The sequence below is a fragment of the Engraulis encrasicolus genome, chromosome 13 (genome assembly GCF_034702125.1).
Source record: "Engraulis encrasicolus isolate BLACKSEA-1 chromosome 13, IST_EnEncr_1.0, whole genome shotgun sequence".
Lineage (NCBI taxonomy): Eukaryota > Metazoa > Chordata > Actinopteri > Clupeiformes > Engraulidae > Engraulis > Engraulis encrasicolus.
Window position 1 is genome coordinate 31,003,050 of NC_085869.1, and position 27,290 is coordinate 31,030,339.

A 27,290-nucleotide genomic window follows, 5' to 3' on the forward strand; every position below is an offset into this window, starting at 1 on the left:
ACACTGGTATAGTTCATCCAACAGAAAATCTGACCCTTGGTGAAGGCCAACGTTCGAGCTCTGAAGTCTGATCTCCCACACCTCCACCTCCTCCTCCTCCTCCTGACCTCCACCACCTTCCCAGCACCTTCTCCCCTCTCCCCTCATCACCTCCTCTCTCCCTCGGGTCTCCTTGTCCGTGTCGACCAGGATGGCAAGGAGGGAGGGCAGTAGCCCACGCCACCGGCCTTGGTCGGTGTACCGTGCCAACACCTTTGACCTCTCTGCAGAGATGATAGGCCTGACCCTGGCAGGTGAGGGTGCTCCATAGAAAATGGATTCTGATGTCGCATATTTTTACATTTGACCTTTGTGGCGCATAATGTGTAATTAATAATATAGTGTAATGTGTGATTAATAATATGGAAGCCTATGATGGGAGCTGGCTGACATGTGTGTGATTGATGGTTGATGATTTCTATCACAAATCATTCATACTGGCTAAATCGTCTGACATTTGACCTGTTTGAACCATGTTATATGATGACCATAGAAACAGGTGTTACTTGGTGTGTTAGAGGAGAGAATAGAAGGTACAGTATGTTACCTGACATTTTATCACCATTGTGTTGTTGTGTCCATTCGCAGGTAACAGCCAAGACCCAGACGAGCCAGTGTTGGAGTTCAGTCTGGGTGAGTGAGTGAGTGAGTGCACTGGATGGTCAGTTGGCATCCAAAGCCTAATGCGGGCTAATCTACAGCAGTGTGGGCACTGGAGCAGAGAGCAGAGATCAAGTACCCTGCTGTGTCTGTGCCGCACTAGTGCTTTTTTCTCCTGTAATTGGGATGCTGCCCAGTTGTACTAATATTCATAATGTTACCAGACACACATTTGTTTTTGGAAGTGCTAGTGTTTTCTAATACACATTTATTTTGTGTTTGTTAAGTCTTAGTTAAAACGTATTTGGTAACCATTGTTTTTGTACTATTTGTACTGTCAGCTGCTCTTTTGTCTTACCTCCGTGCCCAATTAGGTAAAACCAGGTCTTTTGGAATATGTTGCAGAGGATTGTAGCTTTTCAGTATGGGTTGCCCGTCACTGAAAGTGTATACAGTTTTGCTGATGAGAGATAGAATAAAAGTAATGCTTACCAAAGGACACAACAAATGGTTAACAAAGACCTACAAAATGCAAAACAGCTGTATATTGCAATACGTGATAGGAAGGACCTACAATGATTGAGGTCCTACCCTTTTTCTTACAGCAGCTGTAATTTGACACCCTCCCACTCCCTGGATCAACATTTTAGTTTGAATATTTTACTCTATAATCGTCTTACTTGTGTGGGTTTGGCGAATTAATGGTGTAGGCTACGGTGCTCTATTTTTGTTTTCCTAAACACATTCTTTCATGTTCTGGCATTCTTAAAGATTAGCGCATTTTGAGGCCAGTGGGTTAAATCTTAATTAGTTAAGTTTAGTTTAGTTTAGTTTATTGGTTTATTTCATCAGGGACCATGTGCAAAGTACATTAGTTACATAGTAAAAAGATGACCTGCACCAGATTATAGCTAATAGCTAATTTCCATCTGCAGTCCCTGGGCAGGTAAGAAAACATACAATCCAGTAAAATGGGAGTGGCCACTCAGGCATACAACCCCTGCCACACACACACACACACACACACACACACACACACACACACACACACACACACACACACACACACACACACACACACACACACACACACACACACACACACACACACACACACACACACACACACACACACACACACACAATAAAAACATGTCATATGCAAAAAAGACTACAATGTGCAAAGTGTCAGAACAGGCATGTGCAAAACTATTAGTGGTCACAAGACTGGTTACATGAAAGCCATTTCTTCACTTCACGTGAGAATGAATAAAAGTTTGTAATGCTTTTTAGGTGGGTGGGAAGGGCATTCCATTGTTTCGTTGCTCTGAAGGAAAAAGCAGATTGTGCAAATGCTGTTACCCGGCTTGGGAGGGTACAGTTTCCTATGATGGTGGATCTAGTTGTTCTGCTGATTTGTTCAGAGCAAGGATGGATGAAGGTTTTCAGAGGTGGTGGAGCGGAGTTGTGAATGATTTTGTGCACAAGGCGCACATCTGAATATAAAATTATGTTGTCAAAACTGAGCAATTTATACTTGTCCAGTATGGCACAGTGGTGAAATTGAGATGGACGTCTGTCCAAAACTTTTAGAGCTTGTTTGTAAAGTGATGCGATGGATTTCATGGTAGTCTTGTTAGCCTGAGACCAGCTTGACATACAATAGTGTAAATGATACATTATCATGGCATTTACATAGGTCTTAGCAGCATCAATAGTTAAAGAATTGCGAATATGTCTAAAATATTCCATTTACATATACGTTTGGTACAGGATTTAGTTTATATCTATTTTTAAAAAACATAGTGACCGTTTTATCAGTATTAAGTGTGAGACAAGAGCTGGTCAGCCACTTGGTAACCTTTGTGAGTGTTTGTGTCAGTGTGCTTGCAACTTCTACTGGGTCTTTACCATGTGTGAACAACACTGTGTCATCAGCATACATCAATATCCCCACACCATCACATACTTGTGGGAGATCATTGATGTAAGCGCTGAACTGTAAAGGCCCCAAAATCGAGCCTTGCGGCATCCCCATAGAGCATGCTCTGAGGGATGATGTTTTATCCTTTACCCTGACACACTGGAAACGGTTAAATAGATAGGATTCAATCCATTTTAGTATATTTGGAGACAATTGAAAGCTAACTAACTTTGTGAGGAGTACTGAGTGGTTTACGGTATCAAAGGCCTTTCGCAAATCTAAAAACACAGCACCCACTACTCCTCCCTTGTCCAGATTGGGTGTCATTGATAATGCTGACATCTTATAGTCCTGCTGGAATATATACAGTGTGCTTTATAATGTATATTCAGCATAGGAAAAACGCACTTAGTCCATTGGAGTGGTGTTGTTGCTGTTGTTATTTTTGTTGTTGTTGTTGTTGTTGTTGTTGTTGTTGTTGTTGTTGTTGTTGCAACTGGCCTATTCACTCTTTTCTGAAAACAATTAATTACATCATAACAAACTTTGCTATGACATTAAGTGAGAGCCTTAAGTAACAGATTAAGTCTTGGTCATTGCAAGTTTGTTGACAACAAGGTTATAACATAGGCTCTGCTCCAAGGTTAATGCTGCCAAGAATGTCATGTTTTCCAAAAAAGAATAATCTACCAGAACACCAGACAGATTTTAACATTGTGGCAAAGAATGTGAGCAAGAAAAGAATTATAGCAGTAATTTGAAGGGAGAATCCCAAGTGTTTCTTCAAGATGTCTGTCTGTCTGTTCCTGCATGGCATGAGGGAAGGCTGGCAGAAAGTTAGTCATGTAGGAAAGAATGTCAATGTCAAACATGAAAGTCAATGTTTTTTTGACAGACTCTTGACAGCCTGTCTATCTGTCTGTCTGCCTCTACCTGTCTATTTCTCCCCCTATATCTCCTATATCTGCCTGTGGGTCGGCCTGTTTCTGTGTGCAGCCTGCAGTGAGCTGGCTCCCCCGGCCCTGGAGAGGAAGCCCACCAGCTTTGTGGCCGTGAGCTGCACCACCCCTCCCCAGGCCTTCTGGACCAAACACGCCCAGACAGAGATCATTGAGGTGGGTGGGGCTCAGGATCTGTCTGTCTGTCTGTCTGTCTGTCTGTCTGTCTGTCTGTCTGTCTGTCTGTCTGCCTGCCTGCCTGTCTGTCTGTCTGTCTGCCTGCCTGTCTGTCTGTCTGTCTGTCTGTCTGTCTGTCTGCCTGCCTGCCTCCCTGCCTGTCTGCCTGCCTGCCTGCCTGTCTTTCTGTCTGTCTGCCTGCCTGCCTCCCTGCCTGTCTGTCTGCCTGTCTGTCTGTCCGTCACGCTCAGTCCGAGATCATTTCATTCAGGTGATCTTGTGGATAGGTAATGGCTATTTTGTGTCAGCTTCTTGGTGCCTAACATTGTGCCTGCAGGAACACTTTGCCTATAACAAACTTAATTTGAATCACCATCCATTGTGGACCAAGCACGCCTTGCAGGAGACCTTCACCCATTCTTCCTACTGATACAGCATTCAAATGTATCTGATTGTGGGGCCAACTCAGTAACCATTAGGCCACAGATGCCTCCAAGAGAGTTGAGTGGAGCAGTTCAGTATTCCATTCTAATAGCTCATTCTATTCTAAAAGAGGGATACACAGATGGTGGTGTAATGGTAAATAAAACCGGTTGAAACAGACTACTACGTTTTTTTTATAGCCACAGGCAAAATTCACTCCTTATTTGCAGAAGATTGAACTTCTTTTGACTTTTCTGTGTCGCTTCACAATGTCTTCACTTGATTTAACCGCCATCGTCACTTGCCTCTCACAGGATAGATGGAACACTGATCTTCACTGTGCATCACTTCTCCCAATCTGCTTGCATGTATTGTGTCACTGTATCATGTACTGTTGTGACAGGGGTTTACAGTCTGGCAGTAATGGTTATTTTTTTTATTCATTTTGGTTAACAGGGTCTAACATGTCACCAGCTCAATGTAAAAAAAACCCTTTGTTTAGATAGTAGACATTAGAAGCATAAAAGTAAAAACATTCACTAACCAACAGCCTTCTGTTCTGCTCTGATGTGATGTTTTTGTGGTTCTTGCAGGGAACAAGCAACCCCATCTTCCTGAGCAGCATAGCCTTCTTCCAGGACTCCCTCGTCACTCAGCAGACTCAGGTCAAGCTGTCTGTGTACGACGTCAAGGACCGCTCTCAGGGCACGGTGGGTGGCACTACACACATAGAGCACATGAACAAGTGGTGTAGCAGTCGGGAGGGGGAGCAGATATCCTTTGAAAAATAGAAAATAGAAAAAAAATTATGCATGGTGTTTTTACTTATGTACAGTATACTTTTTGTTTAGCTTGTCCTTTATCAGTACAGGGATCAGTGATTTTAGAACGTTGGAGGCCAATAGACTTCAAAACCCAACAAGACAACCCAGCAAGGCAAAAACTAAACCAAAATCTCTCTCTCTCTCTCTCTCGCTCTCTCTCTCTCGCTCTCTCTCTCTTTCTCTCTCTCTCTCAGATGTATCTCTTGGGGTCGGCCATGTTCACTGTGAAGGAGCTGCTGCAGGATAAGCATCATAGACTCCACCTCATGGTCAGGTGAGCTGAGCTGAGCTGAGCTGAGCAACACGAGCAGCACAGCAGACAAAAAAAAACGTGCAAAATACTGTGACACTGAACTAAAGAGCTGGACTAATCTGTTGACCAATATAGCATGATCAATGTTGTTTTGAAATGTATTGACAGCTTTGTACATGAAATGCCCACCAGGAATGCCCCATGCATGTCTGTGTGTTTACCTGTGTGTCAGGTCTGCCGATGGCGAGCGCATGGGCAACATCACGGTCATCGCCTGGCAGTTGGACGACAAGAGGGACGATCGAGCGGCCAACCTGTCAAGGCTAGACCCCATCAAAGGCAGAGTCAGTTCCTCAGCACCCACGCTCAAGCCAAAACCCTAGTCCAGAGGTGGTGTCAAACATAAGGCCTGGGGGCCGGATGCAACCCGCCAGATGGTTCAATCCATCACTCTCTCAAACACTCAAGTTTTGAGGAACTTCAAAAAACAGTCATACTCTTCACTGTCTTTCCATAAATGTATTAATGTCCACAAAATATGGTTAGAAAAACATGATGTGGGAGTCTTGACTCACCAACATTTGTTTCATCCACCCACAATGTACATAGAGCTTTGGCCTGGTTACTTTCTTGTGATTTCTCTGTTTGTGGTTTCGGCAGGCAAAATGAAATCCATTAATTTTTTTCTCTTCTAGGTTGCCAAAGGTTTGTTTATCGCAAGCTGTTATAGATGTGAAAGACTCAAGTGAGTTATCTGAACGCTTGCCTCAGGTTGACTCATTGACTGTTTTTTTCTTGCTTTTCTTGCCTCTTGCCACACAGATGGTGCTGCCGGTGGATGAGAGTCTGACAGAGGGGATCAAAGCCAAGTCTGGTTCCCTGTGCAAAGACACCCTTTTAAAAGCAGGTGAGTCTTACTGACATCAACATTACATTACATGACAGTACATGACATACATTGCATTACATTGCATCCAGGAGATGATCATTTAAGTTCGGCTCTCTCTGCAAAGACAACCTGTTAAAAGGCTCACAAAAGGTGATGGTACACATGGCAACCTTTTGAGCAATGTTTATTGGGCAAGGATACGATAAGATCTGGCTTGGACCGTTTATCACTACGTATATAGACTTTAATCAAGAGAACTTAGATTAGCAGCAAATAACTTTTTTTTGTTTTTTTGTTTGTTTCTATCAGAAATAAATCATGACTTGCTTGACAAAATTGTATCATCATAACCTATGTATCATAACCATAACACCAACAATACATTACATGGCATCACGTGACTTTGTGTTACATTCAATGAGAGTATACTATATCCAGTTCAAATGTACAGTCATTCACATTACATTATATGAAATTGAGCAAATGCTCATGCAAAGTGACTTATTGTATAAAAGAGGACATCAGCAGCAGCATATAAGATGAGGTAAAGCATAAAACATACACAGTCAAAGTGAGGTGAGTGTAGACGAATATATTAGGATGAATGACAATCCGTATAGCTACAGATCCGTACAATTCATTTGACTCATTCATTTTGTTTTCATTATGGAAAGACATTATGAAAAAATCTATTAGTGAACTATTACCCTGTTTGGCACAGTGCTGTGTATTCAGGCAAACTTGGATTGCTTTTGTCATCTATGCAAAAAGCCATGCCAATGTTATGAAGCATAAATCACTCCCAGAGCTCTTCGCCTCACACACTCACACAGTTTATTTTTGGCTGCTGAGCCATCAATGCGCTTGCTACGCTTGTGTTGTGATTTGTGAATGGCCGAGCCTGATGGATAAGCCGTCTCACACAAGATGGCAGAATAGCACAAACTCATAACGATGACGACCGACCGCATCAATTGCCAATCAAGGCCTGACAACCAGGGGAAGCTCCATGACAACAGATTGAAAATCAGTTTCTTTGAACATTTCTGTCTGTTTCTGAGTGAGTCAGAGTGCGTATGGGGAAATGATGTCATCAGGCATGACTCATCTGCAGGGATCTGCAGAAGAATGAGAGCATCTGTTCTGATGAAGACCACTTTTTATTACATTACATTTACATCAGTATTACATTACTTCTAAGACCTCTCACTATAGGCTGTGAGAGGTCTAAGGAAATAAATCCTCAACTTTTACAGTGTGATTTTAGTTACTGCAAGGTGTAGATTCATGTGACAAAATTGAAAGAATTCACCTATTGAACATTGTTCCACTATCTTGTGGATCAGCATCCGCATTAACGGAATGCAGTATGTTTCAGGTCATTATTGTCTGGGATCAATATTGTTGGAACACCTGTTGCGTTGTCTGTATGTCACGTTGTAAGCAAGTGAAATGAAGAAGTGGCTTAGTGTCAAAAGAAAGACAACAACTGAGGTAAAATATGATGATCAAAACAAACACGTCAAAACCAAGAAAAGGTGTCACAGAAATGAAAACATACGCATATTCTGTCATCTTAATTGAAATCAGTGTTTCAATTTAAAATCATTACGTAATGTCGGATGACAGACCAGATGACCGATCAGGACGCTTTCACTCACTCATTGCTTTCATTTCCCGTCTGTAATGAAGCGTTCGGTGGCACCATGTCACGCATGTACCGCTTTCCCACGACTGACGGCAACCACCTGCGTGTGCTGGAGCAGATGGCGGAGAGCGCCCTGTCCCTCAACATCCCCCGACAGTTCAACAAGCTGCTGCTGGAGGAGGATGCTGCCAGGTAGTGTACTGCAAAGCTTAGTGTACACACACACACGCATGTCCACACCTAACACATGTATGCACACACGCATGCACACACACACACGAGCACACACACACACACACTAACACACACACAGACACACACACACACACACACACACACACACACACACACACACACACACACACACACACACACACACACACACGCACACACACACACACACACACACACTTTTTGTCACTGGTCATGGATAGCTTTTCAATTACAGTAATTATTGAGAAAGTTTCTCAGTCCACCTGTCCATTTACTGCCTGTCTACCTGTTTGCATACTGGGCAGAGCAGATGTCTCCTTGTTGGGTTTGGCCAGAAGAATATGCTTGCTGATATTATTCTGTGTGTGTGTGTGTGTGTGTGTGTGTGTGTGTGTGTGTGTGTGTGTGTGTGTGTGTGTGTGTGTGTGTGTGTGTGTGTGTGTGTGTGTGTGTGTGTGTGTGTGTGTGTGTGTGTGTGTGCCCTGCTCTGCTCCTCTGTAGGGTTTGTGAGCTGGAGGAGCTGGGAGAGCTGTCCCCGTGCTGGGAGAACCTGCGGAGGCAGATCATCACCCAGTACCAGACCATCATCCTCACCTACCAGGACACGCTAACTGACCTCCACGAGTACAAGGGTACGCAGAGCAGGACAGCCAGGGCACGCACACACTGACCCTTGTACCCGTGGAGGTCTGTGAGCTGAAAGGGTTAAACCAGAGGTGGGCAAACTCGGGCCCAGGGGCCACATGCGGCTCGCTGAACCATCTCCGGTGGCCACCAGAACTTTTATAAGAAATACAACTTTTCATTACATATGTATTCACACGGTCCCTCAAAATTCTTTAACCCATTGATGCCTGATGTTGCGTTGCGCAACATTGGCCCTGGCGCCTGGAGCTGCATTACGCAACATTCAGGCTCATGAGATTTGAGACAACTTTATTAAAAAACTCTGTTTGTTTGAGATGAATGAACACATTCTAATGAAAGATGAGGGTCTTAGCGTTTAAATGCAACTTAGTGCATATTTGTACGTGCTTCAGAAGCTGAGATATTTAGGTTTTTATAGGCTGAGGGCAGCGTTTCTTAAAAAGGGCTCAGGCATTTAGCACCCTTTTTTGCAGGTGCCTTAGGCGTCAATGGGTTAAATGGCTACCTAAATTAGGAGTCTTGCGAACATCAGATTAACCGAGTACCTAGGCTATATCTTAATAGGCTACATTTCGTTGCAATGTGCGGGAATGGCATAGCTTATATTTACACTATTTTTTTTATTATTGACAGGGAAAGTTGTCTGCGGCATCTTGGCCTTCGGTCAATATTCTAGAGCCAATGTGGCCCTTTGGTCAAAGTAATTGCCCATCCCTGGGTCAAACTCTAAAGACATGGCCACTGTTATAAATGTACTGTTTACAGAATTGCAATGGCCTAGTCATACTGTATTTCTTAAGACTCTGTCTAATCTTGTTGCAATAGTGTAGTACTGTGGTAGCAAGGTCTTGTCAATGACTAGTTCTGCATTCCACTGGCAGAACGGCTAGTGGTGAAGGAACTGTAACTGCAGCCAAACGGTCACAGGTTCAAATCCCGACAGCGGCAGGTGGGTGGAGCGTCTCGCTCCTCCATCCTCTATTGTGACTGAGGTACTCTCCGCCGCTCGCTCTCAGAAGTGAAGAGTGTGTGCTGTGTGTTCACATTAAAAAAACATGTTATTGATAAATACAATGTATTATCATTGTATTGATTGAGTATTGATCAAACTAAATTGATCAGACCAATACATGTTTCCTACAGGAATATACTAGTGTTGAACAGTTATGCTGTTTAGTCTTTCCGTTGTACATTGTAGCCTTAGGGGCAGCCATGGTGTTATGGTTAGGGACTTGGACTGTAGATCACAGGGTTGCAGGTTCAATCCCCACCCTGACCAATCCCTTCACCCCTCCATGGCTGAAGTGCCCTTGAGCAAGGCACCTAACCCCACATTGTTCCAGGGACTGTACCCAATGCCCTGTAAATATCTGTGAGTCGCTTTTGATAAAAGTCTCAGCTAAGTGTACAGTAATGTAGTGTAATGTAATGTACTGTAAGCTTTAATTGTTGTGTTTTCCTCCCTCAGGTCCTGCCTTCAAATCCAGTACCTTGAAAGCAGAGAAGAAGTTGGAGTTCATGCCCACCAACCTGCATCTGCAGAGGATGAGGGTGCAAGGAGAGCGAGGTTACGGTAAGACAGCCTAGCCTGACCTTGCCATCTGTAAAACTCCACTCAATATACATTTCCCTCCACTATGTACTGTAGGCCAGAGGTGGGCAAACTCAGGCCTAGGGTACACATGCGGCCCACAGAGCCATTTCATCTGGCCCGCAGAGCCCTCACAAGACAACTTCTACGTAAATCCAAAGTACCATACTCATACCTAACATTTTTAAACTAGCTAGGGGGGCTTGCAGATGTGAGATTAATCAAGGTCACATCTAAATATTACAGTGCGCAAGAGTGAAATAGCCACGCATGCTACACCCTGCTACACCCAAAATAATTTGGGCCAAAATAATTAGCCACCCCTGATGTAGGCTATGCCTCCATCCCTCTCTTCCTCCCCCCCTCCCCTCCCCTCCCCAACTGTTCATGTTCAGGTTTTCTGAGTTGCAGTTTAAGTCCTCTTGTAAGCGCAGACATGCTATAAACAAAGAATGGTCAATTTCATCACAGCAGGGCATGGATAAGCAAGGGGCAGCTCTGACCTAATAGAGCTAGTCAGCAGCCGACATCCGCGGACATCTGGGGACATCGGCGCCGGTGTGCTGACTTGTATTGAAAACAGTGGAATCGAATGTTGGCAGAGCAGTCCTCTGCACTTTGTCAGAACCAGTATGCAGAGGCCCTAAATACTCTTTCTCTGTCTCTGTCCAGACCACACGTATGACGTGGTGACCATCGGGGCACCGGCCGCTCACCATCAGGGCTTCAAGGGGAACGGCCTGAGGAAACTCATCCAGAAGTTCGAAGACGCCAAGAAACAGTAAGCAATTCTTTAACCCAGAAAGACACAGCACCTGTTATAATTCAGCTATAACCAGAATGGCAACGACCGAGTCGTAATGTGTTGCTAAAGGTCCTGTGCACTGTCATAGTGTAATATTTTTTCAGTGGCTATTACAGTGTTTCCACTGGTGGAACGGTGTGCGTACACACCCAAGCAGTATGACTAAGCCCCATGTGATTTCAATGGTAGAAATCGATTTTAACACACACAGTCAATGGGAACTGAAGAAAATCTTTACTCTTAACAGAAAGCGCTGCCAGCGCCGCCGCTTTCCAAACACAGTGCTGACTGAGATGATAAGCATGGTGCCTGAAGTCAGGCAGTAGGCTGTATTTTTTTAATTGGCTAGTGAATAGCATAATTGTTTAATTTATAATCAGTTATAATTATAAGTTATACTTTTAAATGATTGATAATTTCAGGTGTTGTGTTAATTCTTGCTTTCTGACCTGCAAATCACTCTGCGCTTTCCCTGTCGGTTGTGCTGTAGTTGAAAGCATGACCTCCTCCAGGTCATGCTTGGATGTAGTAGTAGCTGGTGCTGGATTTCTGACGTTGGAAACCAGATTTTATTTCTTTCATCTGTGGTGATGCGGCTTTTTTGTTTGCTCTCTCATCAGAGCTTTTGAGGAGCACTGGTGAGTTATTTCTGCAGTGAATATTTTCTTATTGTGTTATTATCATTATTACTTCTGTGCAGTTATCTCCAATGTGAGCCCATGTTACCTCCACTGCATGTCATCTCCCTGTTGCACTACTCTTGTGTGATGATTCTGTGTTTGGTGGGATCCCTCTGAATGTTCAGTGTTGGCGATGCTGAGTGCTTTTCGTAATTGCTGCTATTGTTGTTGAAGGACAATGAATGATGCAGTGAGTGAATCACTTGTCTGAGTGTGTTACTAACTCTGAGTGGACAACACACACACACACCCCTACCCACCTCCCTTGGTCAGGAGTTGTTTTTATTCTCTGAAACCAAGATTCACACCCCTTGCCACCTATCTGTTGTTTAATATTCTACTAAATGTCCATGTAACCTACACCAAATGTGTCATGCCTGCACACTATGTATTTCCCATGTACATATTATGTTGCTCAATCCATCCAGCTTTAGTAAGTTCTTTTGGGAAATGAAATGACTGGTTTTGTAACACAATACATTTCTCATATTTTTGTTTTGCTGTTCTCCCCAAGTCCTCTGCAGGCACACACACACACACACACACACACACACACACACACACACACACACACACACACACACACACACACACACACACACACACACACACACACACACACACACACACACACACACAGACATTTTAACCATCTCCACTGTGCTCCATCACTGTAGCAGTAAGGAGTCCAGCCCGTCCTCCATGGTGTACGTGCCGCAGGATGTGGTGCGGGCCCGCGAGCTGATCCCCCAGATCACCACGCTCAAGACGCAGGTCAGCTACTACGTGGAGCGCCTGTCCCGCGCCGCCAAGGACCGCTCGGCCAACGCCCTGGAGAGGACCCTCGCCATCCTCACCGAGAAGGTGCTGTCGATCGAAGGCTTTGATAAACTTGTGATTGTTTTTCGTACAGCTTAGCTGGCAGGTGCACAGGAGATGGCCCATGGGTCACTTATCAGACTATTCGAACAAACTCCTGCACACTGCATTGACTATAGTGGGAATGTGTCTTTTCTGTGAATGAATGATGTAATTCTAACATCGGACTTGATTGGTTAGTTTGTCCGATTTGTGTTGAGGTGAATGTAAAAAAAAATACCTGATGAAGGTAAACGGGACGTGGATTAAAGAAAACAGCAAAATGGTCAGTGTGCGGGAGTTTTTTCAATTTTCAAAGCTTTGAAATAGAACTCACAGTACATTATTATTACTTCTAATAATATTATTAGACATTGCTATAATGTTATCAGTTATTGTTGACCATTAGGAGGATGACTGATGATGATGTAAGAGTACAAACTGCAGGAGTAGTGGAATTCAATTCTAATAGGGACCGTATCAGAAGTAGTGGTATTGCATGCACACACGTGTGTATCTACCCTGTGTCTAATTGTGTGTGTGTGTGTGTGTGTGTGTGTGTGTGTGTGTGTGTGTGTGCGCGCGCGTTTGTGTGTGTGTGTGTGTGTGTGTTACTGGTCATCCTGTTTGTGTGCGTGCGTGGGTGCGTGCGTGCGTGCGTGCGTGCGTGACTGATGTGCAGACACGGCAGCTGGTGACAGTGTGTAACAACAAGCTGCTGGCCTCGGCCATCCAGGCCCTCAACGCGGCACGGCCGGAGTTCATCGCCTCTCGCGCCTCCTCTTCCCCCTCCCCCTCCCCTTCCCCCTCCCCCTCCCCCTCGCCCTCGCACAGCCCCCTGGACCCCGAGCGCGTGGTGGTCCGCAATGACCAGAGCTCCCTGCACGCCAAGTGGAGCAGCCGCGGCAGCCGGGCATCCATGCACGTGGACTGGCACGAGGAGGAGTGGGTAAGAGCCGTGTCAAGGCTTGTGTGCTGCCTAGCCTTACCATAGCCTCCTATTCATTTCATTTGTACAGAGGGTTTGGAACTGCCGAATTACCAAAGAGTATTATATGGTAGGCCCTATATCAGGAGTCTCCAAACTAAGGCCCGGGGGCCGGGTGCGGCCCGCCGCGCCCCTTTGACCGGCCCTCCACCTTTCTGCACCTCACCATTTGAACTGGCCCAAAGAAGCATGAATCCTCACAGAAAAAAATAATGATAAAATATATTTTTTAAATATTTTATTTTGCTTATCAACAGGCCTTCATACAGTTTAATTTTCACTAACCTAATGTGAATCACCAGAAGTTTCTTGTCTTGATAGTTTCTCATCTCACAGTAATATAAACAGGCCTGCCATTTCTATTGTATCACTCATAAACTGTCAATCACCATATTTTCCTAACCTTTCCTTGCTATTTTTACATGGTTATTAGAAATTAAAATGAATACCTGTGGTATGCCAAATTATAATTTGTAATGATTAACTATTTTGTGCTAGAAATTATGGCTATAACAGGCAGTGCCCTAGTATACAGCCCACATGATTGATCCCGGCCCCTGATCACAGTCAGGAACAATAATGCGGCCCCCTGAGAAAAACGTTTGGGGACCCCTGCTCTATATGGTGGTGGCATGAGTGGTGGGGTGTGGGTTGAGAGGTTGAGAGGTTGAGAGAGGAATAGAGAAAGAACTGCCAAGGCCTAATGAAGGGGCAGCAATGATGGTCTGTGGACCAGATAGTTGCAAGTTCAAATCCCTCGTTTAGCGAGTGAATGTGTCACTACACAGACTGGCAATGAAAAGGCTTTTTTATTTCATGATGGTGCATTCTGCGTTTTAGTGCAATGACTGTGCATTTTAACTTGTGCTCTACAACGCCGCAGAAAAGCAGTTTTGTTACGTGATCAACTACTGACATGGCGATGCACCTCACCTACTCTGTTTCTTGCCCCCCATCTGAACCTTTTTAACACATGGTTCATTAATAGTTTCATAGTGTGTATATTATATAATCTCAATATAAGACTTGTGTGTGACTAAAGAGTGCCTTATTGATTAATTATTGACCGTCTGCTGTCTGGGTCTCCTTCTTTCACCAACATCAATGCCCAACACTATTGGTCCTCTCAAGCGTATATTAATTATGTGAATTTATAAATCAATATAACTCCATCTGCTCTCTCTTTCTCTCATCTCTGGCCTTCTCTCATTGTAATTCTCCCTGACTCTCTCTCTCTCTCTCTCTCTCTCTCTCTCTCTCTCTCTCTCTCTCTCTCTCTCTCTCTCTCTCTCTCTCTCTCTCTCTCTCTTCCCCTTTTTCCTCTTCCCTATGCTCTCCTTCTGTAATTTGGTCTCTCTGGCTCTCCCATCGCTCCCCTCTCTCTCTCTCTCTCAGGAGAAGGTGTGGTTGAACGTGGATAAGAGTCTTGAGTGTGTGGTGCAGCAGGTGCAACGTATCCTGCATAAGGAGCGCATGGCCAGCGACGGCAGCGAGGACGTCTTCGAGACTGACCAGCCCTCCACCGCTAGCAGCAAGAAAGGTGGCTACAGTACATATACTACTGTGTATATACTGTGCATATACTGTAGGCCTATAGGGCCCAGGGCTTGACATTAACTTTTTTGTTTGCTGGCCACTGTGGCTAGTGCTTTTCCCGAGTCACTAGACATCCAGCTATTCTACTAACCAAAAATGTGATTTAAAAAAAAAAAAAATCATGACGCTGTACATCTAGCCTCAAGATGAGGTGCTTAAAGCAAGAAGAGGAGTGCATGGGTTTCTACATGAAAAAAACAAACAAATAGAAACTGAATAACTGAGCTTTTTCTTGAACTTAAATACAAACAATTGATACACAAGGGGCAAAGTGCAGAATATACGCTGTTCTGATATGTCATACCATAGAATAAGCTACCTGCCAAAATGGCTAGTGACACTGAAATTGTTAACAGCCACAGCCAAGTTTTACCAGCATTTGGCTAGTTGGCAGGTGCCAGTGTCAAGCCCTGATAGGGCCTACTGTATCTACTATATTACCAAAAGGGTTCGCTTACCTGCCTCCTCACATATGAGACACTTGGCTTTAGAGACTAGAATGTAATATGGAGGGATGGATTGACGCTTCTCTTTTATATCATAACAAGACACAGACTCACCAAACTGCAACATTTCAGTGTCCCCCCAATGCACCACAAATCATTCTGTCCTTTCCCAGGTCCTACATTCTCTTCAGCGTAATGTACTATAACGAATAGACTATAGTATAATAATAATATATTATGTATGTTTAAATAATATGAATAGCCTCACCATAAAGCACATGGAGCATTGAGCAGCATTGAGCTATTTTTAGATATCACCTGTGCACAAGATGACCTACTGCAGAGCAATATCAAGGACATACCATTTTTCATCACCTACAATCAGTCACAATAAGGCAGAGAAGGTACATACTCGATTAAATAGAAATCCTTCGGTCATCATGGATTCCAATTTTCAGCAAATGACATTGACTGCCTTTTATTTGACATCATGCCTGTGCCATTTCCTCTCCTCACATCACTCTACTCAAACAATCCCCTTCATTCTCAATTATTTTCTATTCTACTCTACTCTACTCTACTCTTTTAGGCTCTATTCTACTCTATTGTACTCTGTTTAGGGCTGTCAGACGATTCATTTTTTTCATCGCGATTAATCCTGAAAAATCCATAGTTAATCATGACTTTTATTACATGTTTATTTTTGTTTTTTTGTTGCATTTCAAGATCATTTAACACATTAATGCTGGATGCTACGTAGCGCAACATTGATCCTAGCACCTGAAGCTGCATGATGTGTAAAAGTATATAACTTTTCCCTCCACTTTAATCCTAACCAACGACGGCCAGGAGTGGGCATTTGAAACAGAAGCAGTGTTAACTTAAGACATAGGAAAGGCAAATGGCATGATACAGATGAGGAGATGCAAATGAATATGAATTATATGACAATTTAATTATCAACAACAATTTAACAACAATTTAATTATTTAATTATCAACAACAATTTAATTATCAACTGCAAGGTAACATTACATTTAACTCAAGGCTACTGTAGGTTACATAGGGTACAGTGAAATCAAATACCCATGATAGATAGACAGAGAGAGAGACAGAGAGAGGGAGAGAGGGAGAGAAAGACAGAGGTTGGATCCCCATTCAGAGGTTTGATGAGACTCCCAGATGAATCTCTGAAGTGAGATTATATACTGCAACCCCCCACCCCAAAAGTGTCCTTTCGTCTTGCTAGGGCCAGTGGCACTTCGGGGGGTTGCCACATCTTCAGTGGGGGTGAGCTAGCACAAACAGGCCCCAGCTCTCCTTGAGATAGCATCAACAGTGTAATCTGAGTCATTCAATAATCTCCATTCTTACAGATGCGACATTCAAGCTCATGAGATGTATGCGCTTCAGAGGCTGAGATATTTATGTTTTAATAGGCCGACCGTACTTTTCCCCAAATATCACTTATGTGTTTCACAGGTTTTTTGCAGGTGTTTTAGGAATAAAATATTTAAAGCCCATAATACAAAGTATTTTTGACCATATGAATTCAACAAATTGCTGTTCCATCATGAACAGATTGCGCAGTTCTGAAATCAAAGACCCAGGGGCTGGCTACCTGTGCTTGGCACACACGATTCACAAAATAATAATCAGCCATCGACCGCGCCAGCTTTTTTGAGCTGGTGCCTCAAGATGAGGTATCATTTTTTTTCATGTGATGGCGCGCCAATGGTGCGTGTCGAACATGAAGTGACACAATTCTGGTGAAATTTAAACGATTTAAAAAAAAATTATCACGATCTAATTATGATTAATGTGATTAATCACGGCAGCCCTAATTCTATTCTGTTCTATTCTATTCTACTTTACTCTGCTCTATTCTACTCAATTCTACTCCATTATACGTCCTCTACTCTAATCTGTTGTACCCTATTCCACCGTAACAGTGTTAATAACAAACATCCATCCGTAACCATGGCACCCTTAGGACCTTACAGTGTGCCGATGCGTGCATGTGAGCTCCCACACACTTTTAGCATGCATGTGTGTATATGCGCTCATCCGGCGCTTGCCACAGCTGTGCGTGTGTGTGTGTGTGTGTGTGTGTGTGTGTGTGTGTGTGTGTGTGTGTGTGTGTGTGTGTGTGTGTGTGTGTGTGTGTGTGTGTTTGCGTGTGTGCGTGTGCCTAACCGCATTCTCGCTTCCCTCTGTCCAGATGGCAGCCCCAGTGTTGAGGGAGCCTCCACAGGTACAATAATACATGTGGACACCAGCCTGTGTGGCGCGTGTGTATTATATTCTGTGTGTATACAAGACAGTGTGTGTGTGTGTGTGTGTGTGTGTGTGTGTGTGTGTGTGTGTGTGTGTGTGTGTGTGTGTGTGTGTGTGTGTGTGTGTGTGTGTGTGTGTGTGTGTGTGTGTGGGGGGGGGTTGTGTTAGAGGAATGGCATGTGTGTGACAGAGAGAGAGAGAGAGAGAGAGAGAGAGAGAGAGAGCAAGAGCAAGATAGACATTGTAAGTGTGTGTTGTTTACTTGGTTCTAATTTTATACAGACTGTTGACATCTGTGCTTAATGTTTGTCTTCTGACATCACATCTGTGGGTGTACTACATCAGAGTGACCAGATTTCCCTGGCAAACATTCTCCACCTTCCTCTGACCATATTAATAAAACATAGTAATAGTAGATATGGAAAAGTGATCAAAGGGTTCAGCCAATCAGAACACTGTATTTCCATCCACCTGGTGATAAAATCACAGTAAGGGTGATGTTGCACCTGCTTCGCCTAGGAAGCCAGACTGTAACATGAAATGATTTCTCACCTGGTAAAAATGTGTGGCACTTGAGTGGTTTCATGTACTTTACCAAGACAGCATCTGCTAAAACAATTGCCCAAAAATAGGCTTTCACATGTTTTACCAGGAACCATCACCAATGGCCAAAATAAAACTTAGGGACTCAGGGACATCTGGTCACCCTATAGCCCGCATGAGTATACATAATAAACCCTGTCGGCTAATCTAAGCCCATAGATATGAACTCTCGACGTGGTGTTGAACACTCCTTTGTATTGGAACGAATGGCTGAAGTCAGATCGCATGTTTAGCCGGTATTACGCTGCCATCAATTGGTGACAAGGCGATATGCACATTATCCTGTAGGTGGCAGTAACGTAACAGCCATGAAAAATGTAGCGTCCTGGACCAAGACGGAGGCTCTCTGGGTTGGTCCACGGCAAAAGGCTAAGCACGGCATTCAGTGTTCATATCTATGATCTAAACCTCTTCATTCATCAGGAATGCATAATAAGCAGAGCAAAAGCTATACAAATTTGGCACACCATTACTAAAGCCTAACACCACTTAAATCTTCCAACACACACTATGAATAATGTATAACCTTTCATTTGGCTTGCATCACTTATCTGCAGCGTCCTCATATCTTCCCTCACAGCTGTTTTTCTAAACGATTAAGCCAAATCGGGAACTGATCATACCGTGGAGAAATGATGTACTTGTGGAGACTGACTTGTAGAGATTTCCCTCAGCTGGACCTATCTTACTAAGGAACAGTCTTGATTTTTGCCTTTGATGTCTTTCATGATGAATTGTGCTGCACTTTTATATCCAGGCCTCTAAGGGGTGCCCAAGTGACCTCCTAAGATTTACAAGCTCCTATTGTCACTGCCTTTTCCTCTGCTGGTGGCAGACGTCTTTTTCGTGTGAAGATCACATGAATCCACCTTCCCTTGTGATCTCTTTCCTGATGTTTCTGTCTGTCTGTCTGTCTGTGTCTGTGTTTGTGTCCTCATGTTTCTGTGAACATGCTCCACTACACAAGTCAATTTGTTGGTGCTAATTTAGCACTGAAGAGAGCCGATCTGCAACACTTGTGTTGGCCCTACTCTCTAAGAGCTGAACTAACACTGCAAAATTGACTGTGTATGACATGTCTGTCAGTCGTGTTGTGTTGATGTTGCTGTCATCATCATATTGTCACAATGTGTCACCAACACTCTTTTCTGACTCATTGACCTATCCTCAGTGTCAGTGTAGTGTTTGGCAGAGACTATTGAATGTAGTACAAAGGAGTTATGATGTAAGTAACAGGGCTCCTCTTTGAAGCTCAGAACCTCACTGTGAGTGAAATTGTACACATCATACACACGCACACGCACACACACACACACACACAGCACCCTAGCACCCTAGCACAAGTCCTTACAGAAGAATAAGTTGTTGCTTACAACTCAACTCCACTGGATAACATGATCTGGATGAGAGAAAATACCCGCCGACTACTACTTGTACCCCTGTCTTGATCTAGTCTTGATGTGCACCACCTATTATAACAGGGGAGTGGAGCGAGGCGCTGTATCCGGTGCTGACCACCCTCAATGAGTGCGTGGCCATGATGAGTGACAAGGCCAAGAAGTCCATGGTGTTCCTGCTCATGCAGGACAGCGCCCCCACCATCGGCATGAGGCTCACCATACAGTACCGCAGAGACGTGGTCTTCTGCCAAACCGTGAGTGGTATAGACCTTAAACACACACACACACATACATACAAAACAAATGCACGCACGCACACGCACACAAACACACACACACACACACACACACACACACACACACACACACACACACACACACACACACACACACACACACACACACACACGAGTGTAATACATGTGCATACAAATGAGCATGCGAGTGCATGCACACCGCACACAGCACACACTCATTTACTTTCCCTTCACCTACAGAGACATACACTCACACACTGACTTTTGTTTTCTTGGTTGACAGTTAACTGGCCTGATCTGCGGCTTCACTGCCAAGCTCAGGAGCTGTCTCCATGACAACGGTTTCTTGAGGCAACTGCACACTATAGGCCTCTTGGTGCAGTTCGAAGGCCTTCTCAGCACCTATGGTATGTAGCCTACGCTGTCTTTTCTCCTATTACTTTCCAATTGTTAAAGGGACACTGTGTGAGATTTTTAGTTGTTTATTTCCAGAATTAATGCTACCCATTCACTACTGCTACCTTTTTCATGAATACTTACCACCACCATAAAATTCTAAGTATTCATTATGACTGAAAAAATTGCAGTTTTCTTACATGAAAAGGGTGATCTTCTCCATGGTCTGCCATTTTGAATTCCAAGAAATAGCCATTTTTATCTTAAAAAATGACTGTACTTGGGCCATGCTAGAAAATGAGTTTAGTACTTAGTAAACTTTCATGAAAAGATCAAATTTGGCAATAGGCAGCCCAGTTTCAATGAGCAGCATAGTTGCAGTACCCTTTTTGACCATTTCCTGCACAGTGTACCTTTAAGACATGGCCCGTATTATGAATTTGCTGTGACTAGAATGGCAATGACCAAGTTATAATGTATTTTTAAAGACTCTGTGTAATGTCATAGTAGTGTGTGACCATTCTACTGCTAAAAATATAGTAATGTTAAGAATAGCAGCTGAAGAGACATACATCTAACTCAGTATTAGTCCTGGCAGGCCATGGTAGTCAAGAGCTTGTTGCTTTCAGAATTTCTTGTCTTCTGTTTCTTGACTGTAACGGCCCTGACAGAACTACAATAGTACCATTACTATTGAAGTAAAGTCTCTTCAGCAACTATTACGGTGTTCCACTGGCGAAGCAGCCACAGGCACTATGCATGAAGTGTAATGCATGTTACAATAATGTGCATGGAAATAATCCTATTGACATGTCCTCACCAAAGTACATTGGTAGCATTCCAGAGTTTTTACCTCAGAATTGGCTTTTCAACTGACTAGCCACTGGCCATCTACTCTAGCCATACAAATTTATGTACGATGTGGTCATTGAGATTGAGATGAACATATTAGACAAACCGTCATTATCTACATACTGTTCTGAACATCTTCAGTTGGTGGGCAGCAAGCACATATTTTTACCACATACTACCCCCATATAGTGATGGGGAGTCACTTGAAAATGTTGCAATACCATGAATACTTGCATGACAGGTGAGGAGTTGGCCATGCTGGAAGACATGTGCATTGGCGTGATGGACCTGAGGAATGTCACCTTCAAGGTTACCCAGGCAACCACAGTGTTTGCGCCCGACATTCTGCCGGTGATCACGGGTAACAGGGACGGCTTCAATGTGCGCGTGCAGCTGCCCTCCGTGCTGTTCGACGCGTTGCCAAGGGAGATCCAGAACGGAATGCTGCTGCGCGTGCAGCCGGTGATGTTCAACGTGGGCATCAACGAACAGCAGACTCTGGCAGAAAAGTATTATTATTCATTAATCAATGATTATCATTGTCATTATTATGATTATTAGTAGTAGTAGTAGTAATAGAAGTATTAGTAATAGTACTACTACTAATAATAATAATGATGATGTAGTATTTGTAGTAGTAGTAGTAGTAGTAATATTGTCGTTCAGCCAATGCCCCTCAATTAAGCTAAATCTGCAACTTCTAATTGCTTTTAAACTTCCTAATAGGAATAGGAAGTTCCTATTATGTCTTAATAGGGAAATTACTAAATATTGTAAAAAAAAAAAAGACAACACAACATATAGCAGCTTACATGTCATTAGGAGTAATAAGTAAAAGTGCCATTGTTTTCTTTTCAAAGGTTTGGAGACACATCATTACAAGAAGTGGTGAATATGGAGAGTTTGGTGAGGCTGAACTCCTACTACGACCAGTTCAAAGAGGTCCTTCCTGAAGACTGTGAGTATGGCCACATTTCTGTGTTTGCAGAAACATATGTTTTGAACAATCCAGTGCCAGCTCCGATTCTTGAGTATTGTTTGTAAGAAAAAATAATCAGAATGCAAGATGAAACAAAATCATGAACCAGTAACTAAGGTTGACTGACTGGACCATTGTGAAATGAAGCCGAAATTTAAGTTACTCTACCCCCAAAATGATGTTTGTTACTGTAGTTTCTACAGTAGATCACTATCTGTGTAGTGCATTTGCTTACTGTATGTGTGTTGTGGAACTTGATCACCTTGAATAACAGAGGTACAGTATGGGTTTACTAGAAAAGATTCCACTGTATTCTGTTAAAGACTCATCCTGAGGGTAACAAACAATTCTCTTCATTCTGGGCTAATTTCTGCTTTCTCTCCAGGTCTACCACGTTCGCAGAGCCAACACTGTGTGCCTGAGCTGTTGAAGTTCCTGCACCAGAATATCCACGCCAGGAAGAGCAAAAATGTGGACATCCTTTGGCAGGCTGCAGAGGTGGAATTCATTTAGCTGTTTTTAAAAGTGTTGTGTGTTTCTAGACTGTTCCACATACTTTCTGTTGGATTAGACACACAACTTCAGACCATGGGTCTTGTGCACTGTGTCAAACGATAGTCACAAGTGATTTACACTTTTCATTAACTAGGGTCTTTATTTGACACCAAGACACCTTCACAGACACCTTCCTTTTACAAATGCTGCATAAAGATGTATTAGGTCCTCATTTGGCTTATGGTGGTGGATGGGTGGTAATATGGCAAGTTGAACATCTTTGTCATTATTTTTCTTACAACTATTTGAACCCGCTTCCCCATCTCTCTCTCTCTCTCTCTCTCTCTCTCTCTCTCTCTCTCTCTCTCTCTCTCTCTGTCAGGTGTGTCGGCGTCTGAACGGCGTGCGTGTCACTAGCTGTAAGAGTGCTAAGGACCGCACGGCCATGTCTGTGACGCTGGAGCAGTGTAGCATCCTGCAGCAGGAGCACTGCATGGCCCCTCAGGTCTTCACCCAGGCCCTCGACTGCATGCGCAGGTACCGTACGTAGGTTACTGCACTGTTGGTTAACTGGATGCCCATCTGAGTGCCCATCAATGCACAGTGAATTTCACAGCAACAACACATTCACGTTCATGTTTACACTTAGCCAGGTATTTTGATAGACTTTTCTACCTGAGTTTTCCGAATTAACTTCATTCAAACATTCTCCATCGGTGAATTCAAATAAATACGCTGGAGTGAATGGAGTACATGGAAAAACTCCTTCAAATTTACATAGCAGGTGAATTCAACACTTATTGAGTATGACCAAATACACTCGACAGAAGAGCATTAGTGTGTATTGGAATGGGTGTTTCATTTCCATAGACTCGACTGTACTTGTATTTAGAGTGCTGAATTAACACTGCAAAATGACTATGCTTGATGACAAAGATAGCAAAAATATGCAATCAGAAAAAAATGTAAAAACAATGTGGTGGTAAATAGTGGTGTGCATTGGCACTGCCCTCATGATTCGATTCGATTACAATTTGGGAGGTAGCGATTCGATTCGATTCAATCCGATTCAATTCAATTCTACAATGCATTGTAATGCATTACATTTCTACTGAAAGCAAAGCAAATGTTTAATCAGACATGATGAGGCAATACAAGTAGTCAGATACTGAGCAACAATTTATTGGCTGTTTTCTGTGTCAGTCTTGCAATGCTTTGAAGTGCTTTTATTTAATTTAACATTCATTTGCTCCCGAAATATCCACGGAAGTAATTAAAACTTTAAAAAATTGCTGTATCGATTCTGGAACTTGCCGCATTGAATTGGATCGTCCATGCCCCGCATTGCATTGCATCGCCGAATCGATTACTGTTGACACCACTAGTGGTGAATATGGCTGATTCTTTTGGTCATGCTATGCAGTGTCAATAATGGTGTGATCTCCACTGAAAGTACATTTATCATTTATGAGGGCTGGAGAAAACTGCAGTCAGACAATGGCATAAATGAAGCTGTGTAGTCACAGTGCTTTTGTCATGTGAGCTGCTTTATTTAGTCTTGTCTGCACTCTAACTGTGTGTTTTCAGTGAGGGATGTCGACGAGAGAACACCATGAAGAACGTGGGCAGTCGCAAGTACGCCTTCAACTCGCTGCAACTGAAGGCCTTCCCCAAACAGTACAGGCCACCTGAAGGCACCTACGGGAAGGTGGAGACCTGAGTTGAGGACTGACTGAATGACACATCCCCCAGTGATGGCACATCTGGACTCAGAAGCTGCCATATATTTCTAAATGCCCTGGCTTTACCTGTCCAATTTGACAGTTTTGACAGGTAAAAGCAGGTCATGGAATGTGTGGCACTGCATTGTAGCTTCTGAATCCACTGAGGACTCTCTGACTGAAAATATGACACATCCCCCACTCATGGGCAATGTGCATTCAGAAGCTACAATCCAGTGCCATATATAATATTCCAAATGACCTGGCTTTATCGGTCTAATTTGGCCATGTGGACAGGTAATACCAGCTCATGGAATATGATTGAAGCTTCTGAATCCAGGTTACCCATCACTGTGCAGCCCAGTGCAGTTCCCTTTCTAGTTCATTCTGGTTCACTTATTATTTTGCCTTGAAAAAACACAATAGATTAATGCATAACTAAGTCACCATGATGATGTTGAAGAAGTGGTTTCAACAATAGCTTTGTTTTATTATGGTTTTACAGTTTTTTTCATAATCTTGAAGCTGTGATAAAGGAGCAGCACTGGGTGGTGGTGTTGGTGATGATGATGCTCGGGTATAACGGTCTGGATGGGCCACCATATCTGCTGGCTTGCAGAGTTTTCTTGTAGGACCTCGGGGGTGTTCCAAGAAGATGCTTACATGATAAACTTGCCTAGGTTGATCTACAGGAAGTGGTAAACCTCATAGAAGATAGCCAGTAGGTGTCATGTAGCTAAGAAAAGGAGGACTCCGGGCTCCTCTATTGGATGATATACCACTACCTCAGGGTTATCGTGAACTGGGTTACTAATGAACCAGCTTCTTGGAATTCCCCCCTCTTTTCCCCTTAAGGCCAACTATGGCTGGCTGCAGTTGTTAGCTTAGAAGTGGTGTTTAAGTCTTTCCCTTGGAAGCACAATAAGCTAGCGATGAACAGTGCCAATGATGTGTTAATGTGTTTAATTTGGTTTTCGTTTAATCTTAGTAGACGTCTACAGGCATCCTGGCCTCCAAGGACCTCAACTTGGTCACTCCAAGTTATAACAGAAGGAATGAAAAAAAAACCTCAACTATTGGATAGATATGATAATACCTTTGTCTTGATGGAAGAGCACATTCATGGTCAAAGACAAAGTGTAAAATTCTTAGTAACTATCTCTGTGGTGGTTAAGGTAAGCTTTCCCGACCTAACATATTTAGCTATAGATGCTTTAACGGTTTATCAGGTTACAATGGATCACCCACCTAATCTATTGCTGGTTAGTTGCTCACACTCACTGATGTCAATTTATGCATCTGACTGTAGCTGCCTTAAAATGTGTCTTGAAAATCATTGGCGTCTCTGCACGAGCCTTTGTGCCCTGCTCTAACACACAGGCAGTAGAATAGTGTCATCTAAAGTATACTGTACATGTATGTGTATAGGCAGGAGAGTACAAAGAGTATCACAAAACGATGCCATTTCCTTTTTATTCTGGACCTTCAGTGTTGGTATGGTGTATAGGTAAGATGTTTTTGTTTACTCTTTTGGTTTTGTGGGAGATCATCATCAAGTCTTCAAGTGACAGGGACCTGAGATGCCAATGTGTAAATACAAGTGTGTTCAGAAGACGGGAGTCACTTGTCGTGCGGCTTGTGTTATATTTTGAAGTCAGGAAGTGCTGTGCTGTCCAGTGTGCTGATAATGCAGTCAAAGGACTTTGAGGGATTTCATTATGCAAAACGTTTAAGAAGCCGCAGATGCGCTCTGCTCATATGTGACGGAGGTCATCTTGCACCTGTTCACCCCCCTCGGGGATCGAACGTGCGACCTCGTCAACTACAATGGTTCGGCAATGGGAGACACAGTACGATACCGCTGGGCCAAGACACTAGTCTCTCGGCCCAACGGCACGAGACTGTATGAGGCTATCGGAGGGAGGTTTACCAACGTTCCACGCCAACTCTGCGCTAGTTAGCCTCTGTTACACATAGCAGTAGAATCTGTTCCAATCCGAAGCTCATACCATCAGAATTGTCTAGCTGGAACATTTGGGGGAAAAAAGTTTGGCGCAGAGACATCGATCTTGAATTTTAACATTTCACATCCTTGAAAAAGGACCACTGATTATGTTTTTTGCCAGTCTTTTGCAACAGCAAAGGGCCAGAATGCAGCACCATCCTTGTGGACACAAACACATGTTTTTCTCTCTTCACAAAAGTGAAACCCACTTCCAACTCATGGCAGTAATAGATGTTATTAGGTGAGATCATTTCTTGCATCACATTATTAATTGAGATGAAAAATGCACTTCGGTATCGAGAAAGGCCTTACACGTTTGCATACTGACAAACACCAAAAACTAATTTTAAAAGAATAACAAATAGATATCCAGCTGGCATTTGGAATGTCTTAATTCTTAATGCATGAAATGGGTACTTAAACCAATTTATGATAGGGATCAACTGGACTGATAGGGAATGCAGTCTGTTTTATTTTTTGCTTTTTTACATGCACGTGTTATGTTTACATGCTGATGGGGATACAGTTTTATTTATTGTTGGCTGAAATTATGTTATATTTTCTGCAGACTTTAATGAACCAATTATGACCAATAGCCTATAAATATCATATGTCTTTTGGTTGTTTGTTTCTGTATGTTATTTTTTTTTTTCGTTAAGTTGTATTTATGGCAAAAAAAACAACAAAAAAGAACGGTGGCAGACTAAGTTGGACTATGCTACATGCTGTAAAAATGTGCTCACGTGCATTCCTCAGTACATGCAA

At 43.2% G+C, this 27,290-nt stretch overlaps 1 protein-coding gene across 1 annotated transcript; it reads left to right on the forward strand.

The window, feature by feature from the left end:
- On the forward strand, positions 1 to 27,262 carry inpp4aa (inositol polyphosphate-4-phosphatase type I Aa). Its single transcript, XM_063213684.1, has 23 exons — positions 1 to 293; positions 628 to 672; positions 3,560 to 3,678; positions 4,695 to 4,811; positions 5,120 to 5,199; positions 5,411 to 5,522; positions 6,001 to 6,085; positions 7,760 to 7,907; positions 8,430 to 8,560; positions 10,045 to 10,149; positions 10,840 to 10,948; positions 11,593 to 11,610; positions 12,330 to 12,516; positions 13,193 to 13,459; positions 14,894 to 15,038; positions 19,902 to 20,074; positions 20,361 to 20,484; positions 21,567 to 21,834; positions 22,186 to 22,283; positions 22,690 to 22,802; positions 23,182 to 23,336; positions 24,387 to 26,280; positions 26,498 to 27,262. The coding sequence occupies exons 1-22, from the start codon at positions 191 to 193 to the stop codon at positions 24,517 to 24,519; spliced, it is 2,835 nt and encodes a 944-aa protein (XP_063069754.1). The 5' UTR covers positions 1 to 190; the 3' UTR covers positions 24,520 to 26,280; positions 26,498 to 27,262.
- Positions 27,263 to 27,290: the final 28 nt, after the last annotated feature.